Source organism: Choristoneura fumiferana, chromosome 11 (genome assembly GCF_025370935.1).
Source record: "Choristoneura fumiferana chromosome 11, NRCan_CFum_1, whole genome shotgun sequence".
NCBI lineage: Eukaryota > Metazoa > Arthropoda > Insecta > Lepidoptera > Tortricidae > Choristoneura > Choristoneura fumiferana.
The window spans coordinates 6,632,708-6,646,131 of record NC_133482.1 but is presented as its reverse complement, the minus strand read 5'-3'; the positions used below and the strand labels follow the sequence as shown (position 1 = coordinate 6,646,131).

General features: G+C 37.6%; 1 protein-coding gene across 1 annotated transcript; it reads right to left on the bottom strand.

The window, feature by feature from the left end:
* Window positions 1-3,125: 3,125 nt before the first annotated feature.
* On the bottom strand, window positions 3,126-13,014 carry LOC141432611 (zinc finger Y-chromosomal protein-like). The gene is made up of 10 exons (XM_074094263.1): window positions 12,673-13,014; window positions 12,296-12,583; window positions 11,353-11,503; window positions 10,789-10,898; window positions 10,133-10,320; window positions 9,274-9,410; window positions 8,437-8,645; window positions 6,555-6,722; window positions 5,985-6,107; window positions 3,126-4,117 (listed from the first exon to the last, which is right to left on the bottom strand). Exons 1-10 carry the CDS (start codon window positions 12,850-12,852, stop codon window positions 3,905-3,907), a joined length of 1,767 nt encoding a protein of 588 aa, XP_073950364.1. The 5' UTR covers window positions 12,853-13,014; the 3' UTR covers window positions 3,126-3,904.
* Window positions 13,015-13,424: the final 410 nt, after the last annotated feature.

Sequence of the window (13,424 nt, the reverse complement as noted above, 5' to 3'; positions counted from 1 at the left end):
AAGAAACGTTAATTAAAGGCTGGTAACATTTTTTAGAAAGTCAAGGTGAGTTTCAGTCACTTTAAAACAGCATACACTTAAGCGTGTCACACACTACGCAGATACGCTAATATTCGAGACGATACACTAAATCCTTCAAACTGAGTAGATACACTTGTTTTTGGTGCAGATTATTTATACAGATTACTTACACTAGATTTACTCGCGTGCAGCGGGGCTCTCACATCAACCTGTATCTATATTACTTGTATTGTGTCAACGTGCTAGATTTATATCGACAATCGACATGCATTTTACTTACAAGCCGTTGTTAGGATAAATCTGTCTTGGACCAGTTGGACCCCGAGAGTCCGAGGGTTTTTCTACTGTCTTTCCTATTATTATTATATTATGTCTTTATTATTAGTATTTATTATTTCTTATTATATAAAGAGCGATTTAGCTATGTTACTTCTGTTCGTTGCTCTCAGAACTTCCTCCTTACTGTCCCACTTTCAAACTCTAAATTCTATGTTTATTCTTACACTGTCCAGGCCACTCGGTTGTGGAACTCCCTACCGATAGACTTGAGGCGCGCAAAGTCCTTGCCTATCTTTTAAGTCTATGCTTAGGGAGCACCACCTGTCATCTTGCGTATGAATGTTATAGTTAGCTTATTTATGTGTTGTTATGGTATCTATCTACCTATCTATCTGTTTAGATTTGTTGTGTATGTGTATTGTATGTGTTAGTTTTATGTATTCCTGATACAGCTCTAATCAACTGTAAATTGCACCACCTGCTAAAATGTATTCCTTATTTCTGTCCCTTGTAAAGGTTGCCTGGAAGAGATCGCTCTGAAGCGATAAGGCCGCCTATTGCTTACCTTAGAAAATCTCTATGTATATACTTGTGTTCTCTGTACTGTTTACTGTATTGGTGTGCAATAAAGAGTTATTGTATTGTATTGTATTGTATCCCTCATTTCTCACGGGGAACAGCTCAGGGAGTCTCGCATTAGAGTTTTCTATTAGGATCGAAGTAACATAAATAAAAAAGCAAAATTTAAATAGCTTGACTTTATTTTGATTCATAAAACTATAGAAAAAGGCACAGAATTGGTGATAAAATATATTTTAAGTATTAAATATAGGTGCCCCATAACGAACAAGGACAAGGGGTTTATGTCCAATATTGCGTCTTCTAAAAACTTTTCATATAAAACCTTGAACAATAAAATACCTCAAACCGCAAAAATTGAACATTCAATAAGAATGATAAAATATATCGTGATCATGCTTAACAATAAAATGCTTAATAACAATCTACTTAACTTGGTATATTTAATAACACGATTATGTCTAATAATAAAAGTTTGCAACACCTTATTTCTACTTTTTAATTCACATTTTATTTTGTTCTAATTATTTCAATAAATCAGTATGTATATTTAAAAGTACATTATGTCAATAAACAAAATTATTTCCTACTAGCCGTTGCCTGCAACTTCGTCTGCGCATTCATTTATGGCGCACCCGCGGGAACTACACAATTTGCTGGGAATGACCTTCTTAAGGGTCTCAATTTCTATATCAAATTTCATCACAATCAGTCGAGTACTTGAGCTTAAGCATGAAAACGTAACAAAACAAACATATCGCATTTACAATAATATAGTAAGAAATAAACTTATCTGCTTCACTATACTATCTCTGTATTGATACAATTAAAATTTTACATTTGATTTGTGAACAAGAAAAATAAAATGCCTCGACCGCAGATAGCTTCTGTATGACAGGTATAACCGATATTTTATAGATTATTGCGCTTGAACCCATTTTAACAACTGTAATTCACTGTGTGAATAAGATGCGGATTTTTACAAGTCAGAATTTCCCTGTGGAGCTGAGCAAATTATTGTTTTGATGTAAATGAGCAAATTCGGGTTCATTTTCAGCAGAAAAACTGACGAAAATAGGATCTAAATTGAAACTGGATTCCTCAGCTTCATGCGGCGCGTGAACCGCGCAACGGTCGGTTCGTCGTGCCAAGTTGTTTATGTCACGTTGCAGTACGGTACGGTGTATTTACGAATGAGTACGTGTATTCAGTGTTTCATAGCTACCAAACCATCAATTTAGAGAATAATCGCTTCTATGCACACAAACACAAATTTACAAAAGGTAAATTAGCGATAATTTCTGCTGCTCAAACAGTTTAGATCTTCAGCTCACATGTTAACAATTTACCTATTGACTTAGATAAATTATTATACATATTAGTCACTACTTAAATATATTTTACATAGGTGTAAGTTGTAGTTCGAAACTTTGGAATGCGTAATCCAACTTATTGATATAAGCTTATAAATATGCCAATACCAAATCCGTACTGAGTCCTTTTTCATATCAAATTTACAGTTGAGGAAACTAAACGGCGTACCAGGGTGGAACCTTTTCGCTGCAAATGTCATATCAGGACATTCTTTACATTTGTTTAGACACTTTATTGTACAAAAAGGTTAAAAAAAAGAAGATTACACTAATAAATCATCGTGAAATTGATGGAAAAAATTCCACCCTGGTGCATGATTATATTTCAAGAAATGTACTGTACAATCTGATGTGTACATAACATCTTATAATACTAAAAGTCCACAACTAACTAAGCAAACTAATTAAGCATATTTATCGAGGGTATCAATAAATAACAATATAACATAACTTAAAACGTTAATTAAGCATACTTGTTCATAAAATATAAAACATTGCTCTGAAAAGATAGAAAACCAAAAACTTCGTAGATGAAAAAAAAATTAATCCCCGATAAGTTGATATGTCTGGTCAATTTTCAGACTGCAATATTAAATGCGAGTTTAAAATTACTAAGAAAGTTTTTAAATATCTTATTATAAAACTATTTTCGGATTTTTTCTTGCTAGATTTCAGGTTTCTAGGTTTGATTTATTTACGAGTGCTAAAACTGCACGTTAAAAAAAAGAGGGACAAGCTTCCGTTTTTTTTTCATTTGATTTACGCAATCCTAAAAATTAAATTATAGTATAATAAAAACCAAATTTATCCAATATTTTAAATGAAATAGGGCTTCGGGCAACAACTCGAGCATCAGCAGTATTTAACTTTAGAGACTATACCATACAACATAGAAGTTTACAATGTCTAACAATAAATAAAATGCCTCTGTTAATTAATTCCAAAAAAAAATTAAATCGAAGTGCTAGATGTTTTTTGTATGTTAATTAAATTACAAAAACGTGGGGCAATTCTGAGCAATTTTTAAAATGATAGTGATTTCGACCTGTATTTAAAAGTGGATGACTAACCTGCGTTGCGTGCCATAATTTTACATTGGTCAAATTTGAGTTTGCCTAAACCGCAAACCGGCCATTAGAAATTTCCGGATTACGAAACCATAAAAATGATAAATTGTGCGAATCTGAGTAATGAAACTACATGTGGCTGACATAATGTAGGTGTTTTCGACTAAAATGCGCTTATGATGTATCAAAAAATTATCACGTTCTGTTTTCATACATTTCACCGTACTGACTTACGTCATCCACTTCAATATAGGTCCGTGCGCGGCCTGTTTGCCTAGTTTACTCAGTCACTCCATTTTGTTATTAATCACCCCTATAGGGTTCACTAATGTCTAACCAAAACATTTTTTACAAATGATTCGTTTCACAATTATTTATTTGGCCAAATGCAATTTATTTTGAAACTAGATATTCCAGGATTTTTATAAAACTAACCTAATGTATAGGGTTCTACAAAGTGGTCTTGAAATAAATCATGAATAGTTCGTAGTTTCAGAATGAAACGCATTTGGTCCAAAGAAACATTTGTGAAGCAAATCATTTTTGTAAAAAAAAAGTTTGATACCCTCTTTTAGCTGTCGCACCTCACATCTCCGCAGCTTCTGTATCAGCGACTTGCTGGAGTATATGCTGGATGATTTGGTCGATGGTGTGCGTGTCAAGCATCCGCGCGATGTTGGCGTCCTCTATGACGTAGAGGAACAGCTGCTTGGTGTTCTCGCGGAGGCGCTGCACGCGCGTCCAGCGCTCGCGGTCCGCAGCGCGCGCGCCGCACTGCTCTATTACCTTCTCCAGCAGCTGACAATAATATAAATTAAGGTACAGAATATGTAGTGCATAATGTATTTTTCTCAAACATCCAAGGAAATGTTGTCCTTATCTTCATGATGATAGAACGCCAAGTACGTCTTTGTATAGCACTTATTGAAGATTCGTTCTTATTTCAAATTAGAGGAGAGTAATGGAATTTCATACAACATTGCTGGCCATTGACGGCAAAGAGATTGTCTTTTGTTTCAGTGGGTTCTTTTCTTTTATTGACTATCTATGGCATACTTATTTGACTAGACTATTTAACTAGATTTAATCAGCTATTCAATATAATAAACAAGGATTGACATAAGTGTTATTGTTTCCGATATGAGTTCATCATCAAGTGTCGGTGTGTTTCCACTAGTTCTATTGACAGTACTAGAATAGAGTTCTATAATAGTACTGTCAATAGAACTAGTGGGAACACACCTCAAGTGACATAGACATAGTACTTATTAGGTATTTCCTTGGATTTATTTGAAAAAAAGCACTATAGTAGCATTCTCTCGTTAACACTCGGCCTCTGCAGTAATGTACTATTATCGTAAAAGTTCGTATATATCGTGCTCATTCAATAAGCTTTAGTACTCATCATACCGCACAGCGGTTTTGACATTTGATTCTAAATAATAAAGTTCCATATTAATCAATAATAAAATGGTTATATATTTGACTATCGAAAATAAAAATACCTAAGGGTAAAATGACGATTTTCAAAATACCGAAAATTAAAAGAAAAATAAATATTGAAAGTTGTTTGTTATACCTATGGTCAAAATGTCTAAGATTGAAATGTCGCTTGATTAAAATATCGAATGAGTAAAGTGTCGATAGCCAATATATCTAAGTTGTCAACATATTTGAATGCCGAAAATTTAAATATCGTACGTACAAATCTGCTTTATTTATTGCTCCTTTCTCTTAATAGCATTTCTTTTGCATAATCAAGTCATTTTTACCACTCGCAGGCCACTGCCGCGGCATGCTCGCTTCGCTCGATCGGCTCGTGCGTTGTTGTGGTCACAGTTCTAACCTAACCGAACCATTTTTGGTAAAAATTAAAAAGCGTCAAGGCGCGAAGCACCTCAACTGAGCGGAATAGGAGCTCCGCGAAGCAGAACAATTTATGTGTAAAACTGATTTATATTGTCTTGCTTCACAAAAAACGAGTGTCCTGCGTAGTTTTTGGTAAATGACAAAAGCGGTTTGTACTAGAGATGCCACGAATAGTGATTTAGCCGAATACCGAATATTCGGCAACGCTGTCGGCCGAAACGCCGAATATTCGGCACAAAATACATGCTTGTCGAGCGCGTAAACAAAAATAAGACGAGTCGCAACCTGTCTCCCTCGTTGCGATGCAGGAGGATTTGGAGAAAAATGCTGTGGCAAATGAGTTGGATTTTTATTTGAAAAGAATTCGCCTAGATTGGACGGCTGATCCTTACGTATACAAGCGGTGGGCAGCAAACGAAAAACAATACCCAAACCTCTAAAAATTTGCTAAAGTTTATCTTTCAGAGGTTATTTTCTGAAGCTGGTATCATTTACGATGAAAAGCGTAATCGTTTGCTACCAACAAATGCTGAAGCTTGTTTTATCCATCACATCTTACCACTGATTAATTTTATTTATTAATTTATTGTAATTTGGTAATGAATAGGTAAATAATAAATGTGACGTGTCTTTTTTTCAAGATTTGGTATTCGGTATTTCTCCCGAATAATGCGTACTATTCGGCAAATAAAAAAGTGGCCGAATACCGAATAGTAGCCGAATATTCGTGGCATCTCAAGTTTGTACGAGTGTGGTGCCACAACCGATTATTGCAACAATAATTGTCACAACTTACCACATCGATGCTTTCATCGGGCCAACCGAAGCACTCCAGTTTCTCCAAGTCAATGAGCTGCGTTAGCAATCTTCTGAGGCTTTCGGCGAGGTCTTCTTCCGACATCAAGGTGTTGTTCTCGGTCTGCGAAAAAGGATAAGTAAGAACCTCGCTAAGATCTGCCGCGCCGATCCTCACAACGGCTATGGCCGCTGCTGTTGATAGCCGTCACTATGCCATCACCTCGTTTAACGTATGCGTGTAGGAGAAAGAAGTATGCATGTAGGAGAGAGACAGGTCGAAGGATCACCAAAAACGCCTAGCCTTCTTAGAGAACAGAAATAAGAAACGTTTATTTTTTTTAAACCTTGTATAAATTGTGTTGACATTTATGCATCAAGAAGTTTCATCAACAGTTGCCAATTTCGGAAGAACAGCTAATTAATATATATTCATTGAACATTGATTTCAATAGATAATAACTAAATCGGCCGATTGCAAGCAAGAACCGAACGTCGGAAAACGTGACGATGTTAACGGCGTCTAGCGATATTTCGGCTGTCAATTAGCCCTCATTGGCAGTGGGGTTACCTTGAGCGGCACCTCCGGGTGTTCGGCGGCGGGGTCGGCGTCCTGCACGCCGCCGTACAGCACGCCCGCGCCGTAGCCCTGCAGGATCCGGTCGGACTCCGCGTCCAACACGCCCAGTATAGAGTCCATTTCGGACTTCTTCACGCGATCGATATTGACATTCGTGCCCTGTCACAGAAAACAAATACGTTTTCATCAAAAATGACCGTAAAAGTTGGCATTATTCTTTACATATCAGAAGGTGAAGTGCATAGTTTGTTTCAAAGGATTGCTGGCTCGCTAGCTCGACAGTAATGTCATTATTGTCGAGTCTCTAACTTTTTTTAAAGTTAAAAACGCCATGAAAATGTTGCCACAACAACGGCTATACAGCCAAGTCAAATGGCCGCTATGTATGACAAATCCAATGATACCTCATAGATATGTTAAAATCCACCCAGCCGTTTAGGCTGCAGCGAGGACCAAAGAAGTGGACATACATACATATGTACATAAATACATACACATGCATACATACGCTCGAAATACTTAACCTTCCTTTAGGCAGTCGGGTAATATCGCGACAAATGGGTTATGTAAACATGCAATTATTCATTTTATTTACAGTCCGTCTTTTTTACACATACCTACACACACGCGTATACGTATATTATTTATATAAATAAGAAACACATTAGTTTCGCGTGCGACGTAAATAAAAATAAAGCGCGAGCGAGCGCGTCACGCAGGCGATTCAAGGCAATGCGCTGCAACCATTGCCCCAGACATCTTTGTAGCGGAGAACAAAATCGTGGCAGTGAGCCGCGCCTGCTACTACGGAATTCGAAAATCGAAGTTCGTATCGTAGAGTCCCTCTCACTCTCGTATCTATATCTATAATATAAAAGTGAACCGCCAGAACGGGACAAAAAAAAACGAGACTGAGCAGGATGGCGCTCTACAACACCATTTTGACACGTTTCTCCCAAACAATGTATTATTTCTCTGGACTTTTAAAGCAATTCGATTCTTTGACCTTGGGAATCGCGAAAAACTTGAGAAAATATAATATTGGGTGTGTACACTTTGTATATTAAGCAAAATAAAATCACAAGTTCGAAATTCGAGCCAAAAACGAGCAATCTATTATCTATGCCAGTGTTGCCATTCAGGGAAAATAAATCTATTAATTATCCTGCATTGCAGTCTGTAAAGCTCTTTACCCATTCATTGCCGCGCGCCAGATTACGCTGGGCTTAGAGTCATGAAATTTGGTATGTAGATAGCTGGATGTCTGAAATAACACATAGGCTACTTTTATTCCAATATTCCCACGGGATAGTTGTTCTTAACACAACACCTCATTTAAGATTACAATATAAATTTTAGGATTTCCCACAGGAATTTTGTAAAATCCCGGAATTTCAATTGTAACTACCAGATCGAATAGGCGCGTGCGAAGCCGCGGGCAAACTCTAGCTAAATAATATAAGCGTCAGCGGGACGGCAAGATACCGAAGTTCGGATTTTGAACTTCGTAATATAGGGCGGGATCGCGGTGGATGCGGAAAGCACAATACCGGTCTGAGTGGACAGCCTTGGGGGAGGCCCATGTCCAGCAGTGGACGTCTTTCGGCTGACATGATGATGATGATGATGCTGATGATGAATATAGGGCCAGTACAGATCAATTCAAAAGAGCTGGCACGAAAGGATTAATTGAGTGAATGAAAGTATCTGCGTGTCACCTGTTTGAATAGACTTCACACAAATATGAAAATGTCATGCATCTGTCATTTTCCAAGTGTTTTCCAACAAAAATTTGTAAGTGAGAATTACCTACTTTAGTTCAATCGATTCGTGCCGTGTCTTGTGAATCGACGTATAGGCGCGGTGTACTCACCAGCACTTGCCGCACGTGTTGCAGGTGTCCGCGGAACAGGTCGGGGTGGCACTTGCGGACATGCTTGACGAGCTGCTCGCCGCGCACGTACGCGCGCGCGGTCACGCAGTACATGCAGCGGCGCGGCCGGTCCAGCGTGTGCGTCGACACGTGCCGCCGCATGTTTATGTCGTTATGGAACTTCTTTTTGCACACGGCGCATTCGAAGGCTGCGGGATCAAAAGTAAATACTTATTGTGAGATATGAGTCTGTCTTAAAATGGCAGAAAGAAGAAAAGTGGAGCTGCCGTGTAGCTCAAATTTGGGCACTGCAGAAAATTAGCGTTGCTGCACCCACTGTGTAGTGTCATCACCATACGATGTAAATTATGCTTGTATTATACTTCGTTTTTTTAGCATTAGAAAAAGGGTAAGCAATCTTGATGAGTCTTTTTATTGAAAAACGTTTTTAACAAAACAGTAACTATTACTTATAATACCAAATGCATGTAAATGATCATATGTCCTTGCTAATTATTATTATTATTTATAATGTACAGGCAGCTTATAGCTGATGCGTGCATATCATTGTTCACTTGTGTAATTGTTACATTTTTGCTGTGACTTATTTTTCAAGTGTTTTTCAATAAAAAGACACGTCAAGATCGCTTCTTACCTTCTTTCTAATGCTAAAAAAACGTACATCTTACTTTATTTAACTTGCAATTTTCATTATATAAGTATGTAAGTAGTCTTCAAATTTTGCTATCAAGCGAAAGCGAATGGCATGCAAGTACATTCAGCAAAAAAGCTTTTATTAACACTAAACAGAATCTTGTTTTTCGTAGAATAACTTACGTCTGTCGTCCAAATGACTCTTCACGTGGTTGGTGAGGCTGTTTTCGTTACTGAACTCCTTCTTGGCGAATGGGCACGTTTCGTACGGACAATGCAATTTGTCCAGACCCATGTGCTCGCGTTCGTGAATTATCAAACTGGAATCAAGACTTTCTTTAAGAGATAGAATTAAGGTTCAACAGTTATAGCCCTCAAACAAATTCTTCCCTTTTAGTTATTTCTGACAAGAGTCTGTCCTTACATAGGATATTTTTTATAAGAAAATTGCATAGGTCCGCTCTCTCTGGGTGATAAACAAATTGTTCACAGAGAGATTCGCGGGCAACAGTTACTCTTTCATAAAAGTGCAGATTTTTTCGGTGGGTACCTTAATTAATTCAAGTGCCGCCACACATACATACTCAAAACAATCAATAGCATGTTGAAGTTTTCAGTTGCATCATAAGCTCTTGAACTTGACCCTACTTACTTTTCCCATCCTCTATACTTCTACTAGCCCCCCTGGATCACCAGCTGGCGACGTCCTAGGGGGCCATCCATAAAATACGTCACACCAATTTTTACCACTTTTAGCCCCCCCCCCCCTTTTATGTGTGTCGTAATTGATGACCCCTGTGTCGTTTTAAATATGTAATGAAACGAGGGCTACTTGACTGACAGGCGAAATAACGCTAGATTGGCGTTTAGTTTAACTATTAGGGCATTCAAAACCGGTTTTTATTGTATGGAGAAAACCCCGTTTTCGGTTTTTCTCCATACAATAAAAACCGGTCCGTAACATCAACGGACTTTACGATACGATATTAACGCCCTCTAGCGATATTCGCCTGTTGACTAGCCCTCATTGAATCAAGCGTACCAGGCCTTAGACTTGAAGGTGGCGCCACATGTGGCGCACATGTTGCCGGTGTGTTTGGTGAGGTGGCGCTGCAGCTGCGCACGCTGGATGTAGGAGCTCCCGCAGATGGAGCATTTGTACGGCTTGTCCTGTACGTGGGTCAGCACGTGCCGGCGGATTACCTCGATCGTGTACGTGCTGTAGCCGCACTAAAACATTCACATAAAAATATCAATCCCACGATTACAGGAAAATTCACAAGAGCTGGTACGAATGGATTGAACAAAATAAATAGCATTTAGAAAATTTTGTAGAAAAATTACAAATGCCTAATTTCACATTTGTGTGAAGTGTGTTCAAATAGGTAACACACAGATACTTTCATTCACTCATTCAATCCATTCATGCCAGCATTTGTAAATTACAACTTCAGATTAAAATATTTCAGAAAACATTGCAGATTGGAGAAAAAGCTGTAGCTAACTGCTTGATTTGATAGAGTGGTTTAAGATATCATAAATAAAAAAATGTATAGTCAATATTGCCTAGAGTGTAAATAGCAATTAAAACTTTTACTTACCCTTTGCAATCAATAGCAGCATAAGGAAGAAAATTGTAAATTTTATCATTGGAGCTTACAAGTCAGTAATGAAATAACATTTTTCTTTTAAACTTACCACATCACATTCATATTTCTTGTCGCCATGTATTTCCAGATGCTTTGCCATAGCTGCGCGTGAGCTTGTGATTTTGCTGCAGTGGTCACATTCAAACTGATTAGGGTTCTCTGTTAAAAAAAGCCAATGCTACAGTCAATGAGAACTAGTAAAATCCCCAAATCCCGAAATTTCAATTCAACTGCCACATATTTATATGGATTACGCGTGATTACACGCGGGTAAAGTTTAGTATTTTAACCAACTTCATATTCAACACTAGCGTTTGCCCGCGACTTTGCTCGCGCAGAATTAGTATGTAGTTTAAACTTTTTTAGATCTCACGAGAACTATAAATTATTGCAGGATAGTAAGTAGCCTATATGTTACCCTCTGTATGCCAAATACCATGCAAATCTGTTCAGTAGTTTTTACATGAATGAGTAACAAACATCCACCCATACAAACTTTCACATTTATAATATTAGTGGGATAAAAATATTGTTTATCAAAAAAAAGCAGCTCCACAATTTATTTTATTACTTTATATTATTAAATTTGTAGTCCTAAATGAACAGTTTTTACCTGAATGGAATTTCTGTGTATGAATAATCAACTTGGAAAAATTCCCTGTGTGATATGAACAGTGTTTGCACTGGAAATGATTCGGATTAATATGCTGCAAACGTAGATGAACTATCAAATTGTCTTTACGAGTGAAGGTGGCATCACAAATCTGTAATAATAAAACACATATAATATTATAGCTATGACATTTCTACAATGCTTTTTTAATCTTTTACCTGTCAGATGAACAAGTTGCGCGTAACCAGCTAATCAGGATTTGCCAATTTTTGTTACTAGATTCAATCACCTTTCAACAAAGGGCTTATCCAAAATTATTCAAAAAAGTAGTTGGTTGCACAATAGTTTAAACTTACCCTTTTGTGCAATAAAATCTTAATGTTACATACAAGCATACACACTTATTAGTAAAATTATGTTCTTGGGTTTTCTTTACTTGCGCTGTGAAGCTTACCTTATCAAATTTCATAATTCTATATTATCAGAAAGTAAAAGGATCTAATTCTGCAAGGTTTCTGTTTGTTTCGATTTGAGATATGGAACCTTAAGTAAAAACTTCACTCACAGTTCTGGACAGAACTAAGTTAATTAAGTACACTATAATAATAATAAATTTTTGTACACTAATTATGCTCTTATAAGTAGTAATTAACCCGTCACACATCCTAGACTACATTAGTCCCTAACTTAGTAACTTACCTAACTTAGTAAAAAAGTTAGGGACTAATGTAGTCTCTAGGATGTGTGACGGGTTAAGAACATTATCATTTCTACAGTGCTGATCAACATTTTAATACAAGAGAGGTTAATGATAAGGCTGTGGTATTTTTACTATGCCACTCTTAATACTACATCAAAGTTATTGGATACACAAAACAAGGATCAGAGTAAATTAGTAATACAAGCAGAAGAATATGAAAGTACATCAATATTAGGAACTTACTTCACAAGGAAACATGCTCACATTTGCTCCATCACATCCCTTCTGTGCAATGTGACGTAGCACATGAGCTCTTCTGACAAACTCCTTCTGGCAGTGTTCACACTTAAATATCTCCCGTTCATGCACATCTGCAATATGTTGTATCAAGGACTTCTTATCAGGGCAACGAACGGGACACTGATCGCAGGATACCGCCCCGGGGAGCTTAGAGTGCTGCATCTCCACATGAGTGGTGTAACTTTGCTTAAATCTGAACTTTTTATTGCATTCTCTGCAACTGAACGCGGCCTGTTACAAATTAACATGGAATTAATACATGAAACTTTGATTACTGCTTGCAAAATAATCAAACTCCGTACAATAGAAGTATTGTTTACCTTTTTGGCTGAAACGTCCTGCAGTTTAACAGAGTTCTTTTCGGGACAAACACGTAAGTGTTTAACTAAAAAAGTTTTTGTCCTGAAAGAACCACCGCAAAAGGTGCACTCATTTTTTACATCAGAAATTTTCTTCGTGGAGCCCGGAGGCCGTCCTGCTCTTTTGCGTCTAGGTGGCATGTTTAATTGGTACCATCTACTCCTTGGCTGGATATTTACAACAACACTACTAGTTTCTCTCCTTAGCTAATTTTGATATTACTTTCGCTCAGGCGCTGGGCTCGATGTTGTTGGGTCGGTCTTGATATGTTAGGGCTTCATTCAGTCACAGCCAGTCAGTCAGCCTGTCTGTCGAAAAACCAAAGCCAAGCCACGTCACGTCACTCATTTGACACATGTCACTTTTTTATGTGTCAAGGAAAAGGTAAGGAGTGTTACCCCATACTATCTAAGTCTAAAATGATTGAAATAATAATATTGTTTTGTTATTCCCTTGAATGGCGATCTTTAATACAAGGCCGTTCCAATGTCGGTTCCAAAAAATTTAAACACTAAAAAATACTGAAAAGAAGAAAACAAGTCTAGTTGTCTAGAACTCTATAGAGTCATCATCAGCCGGAAGACGTCCACTGCTGAACAAAGGCCTCCCCCTTAGACCGCCACAATGAACGACAACTCGCCACTGGCCTGCCAACGCCTCATCATCCGGTTCGTGGTTGCCACTCGAGAACTTTTCTCCTCCAACGGTTATC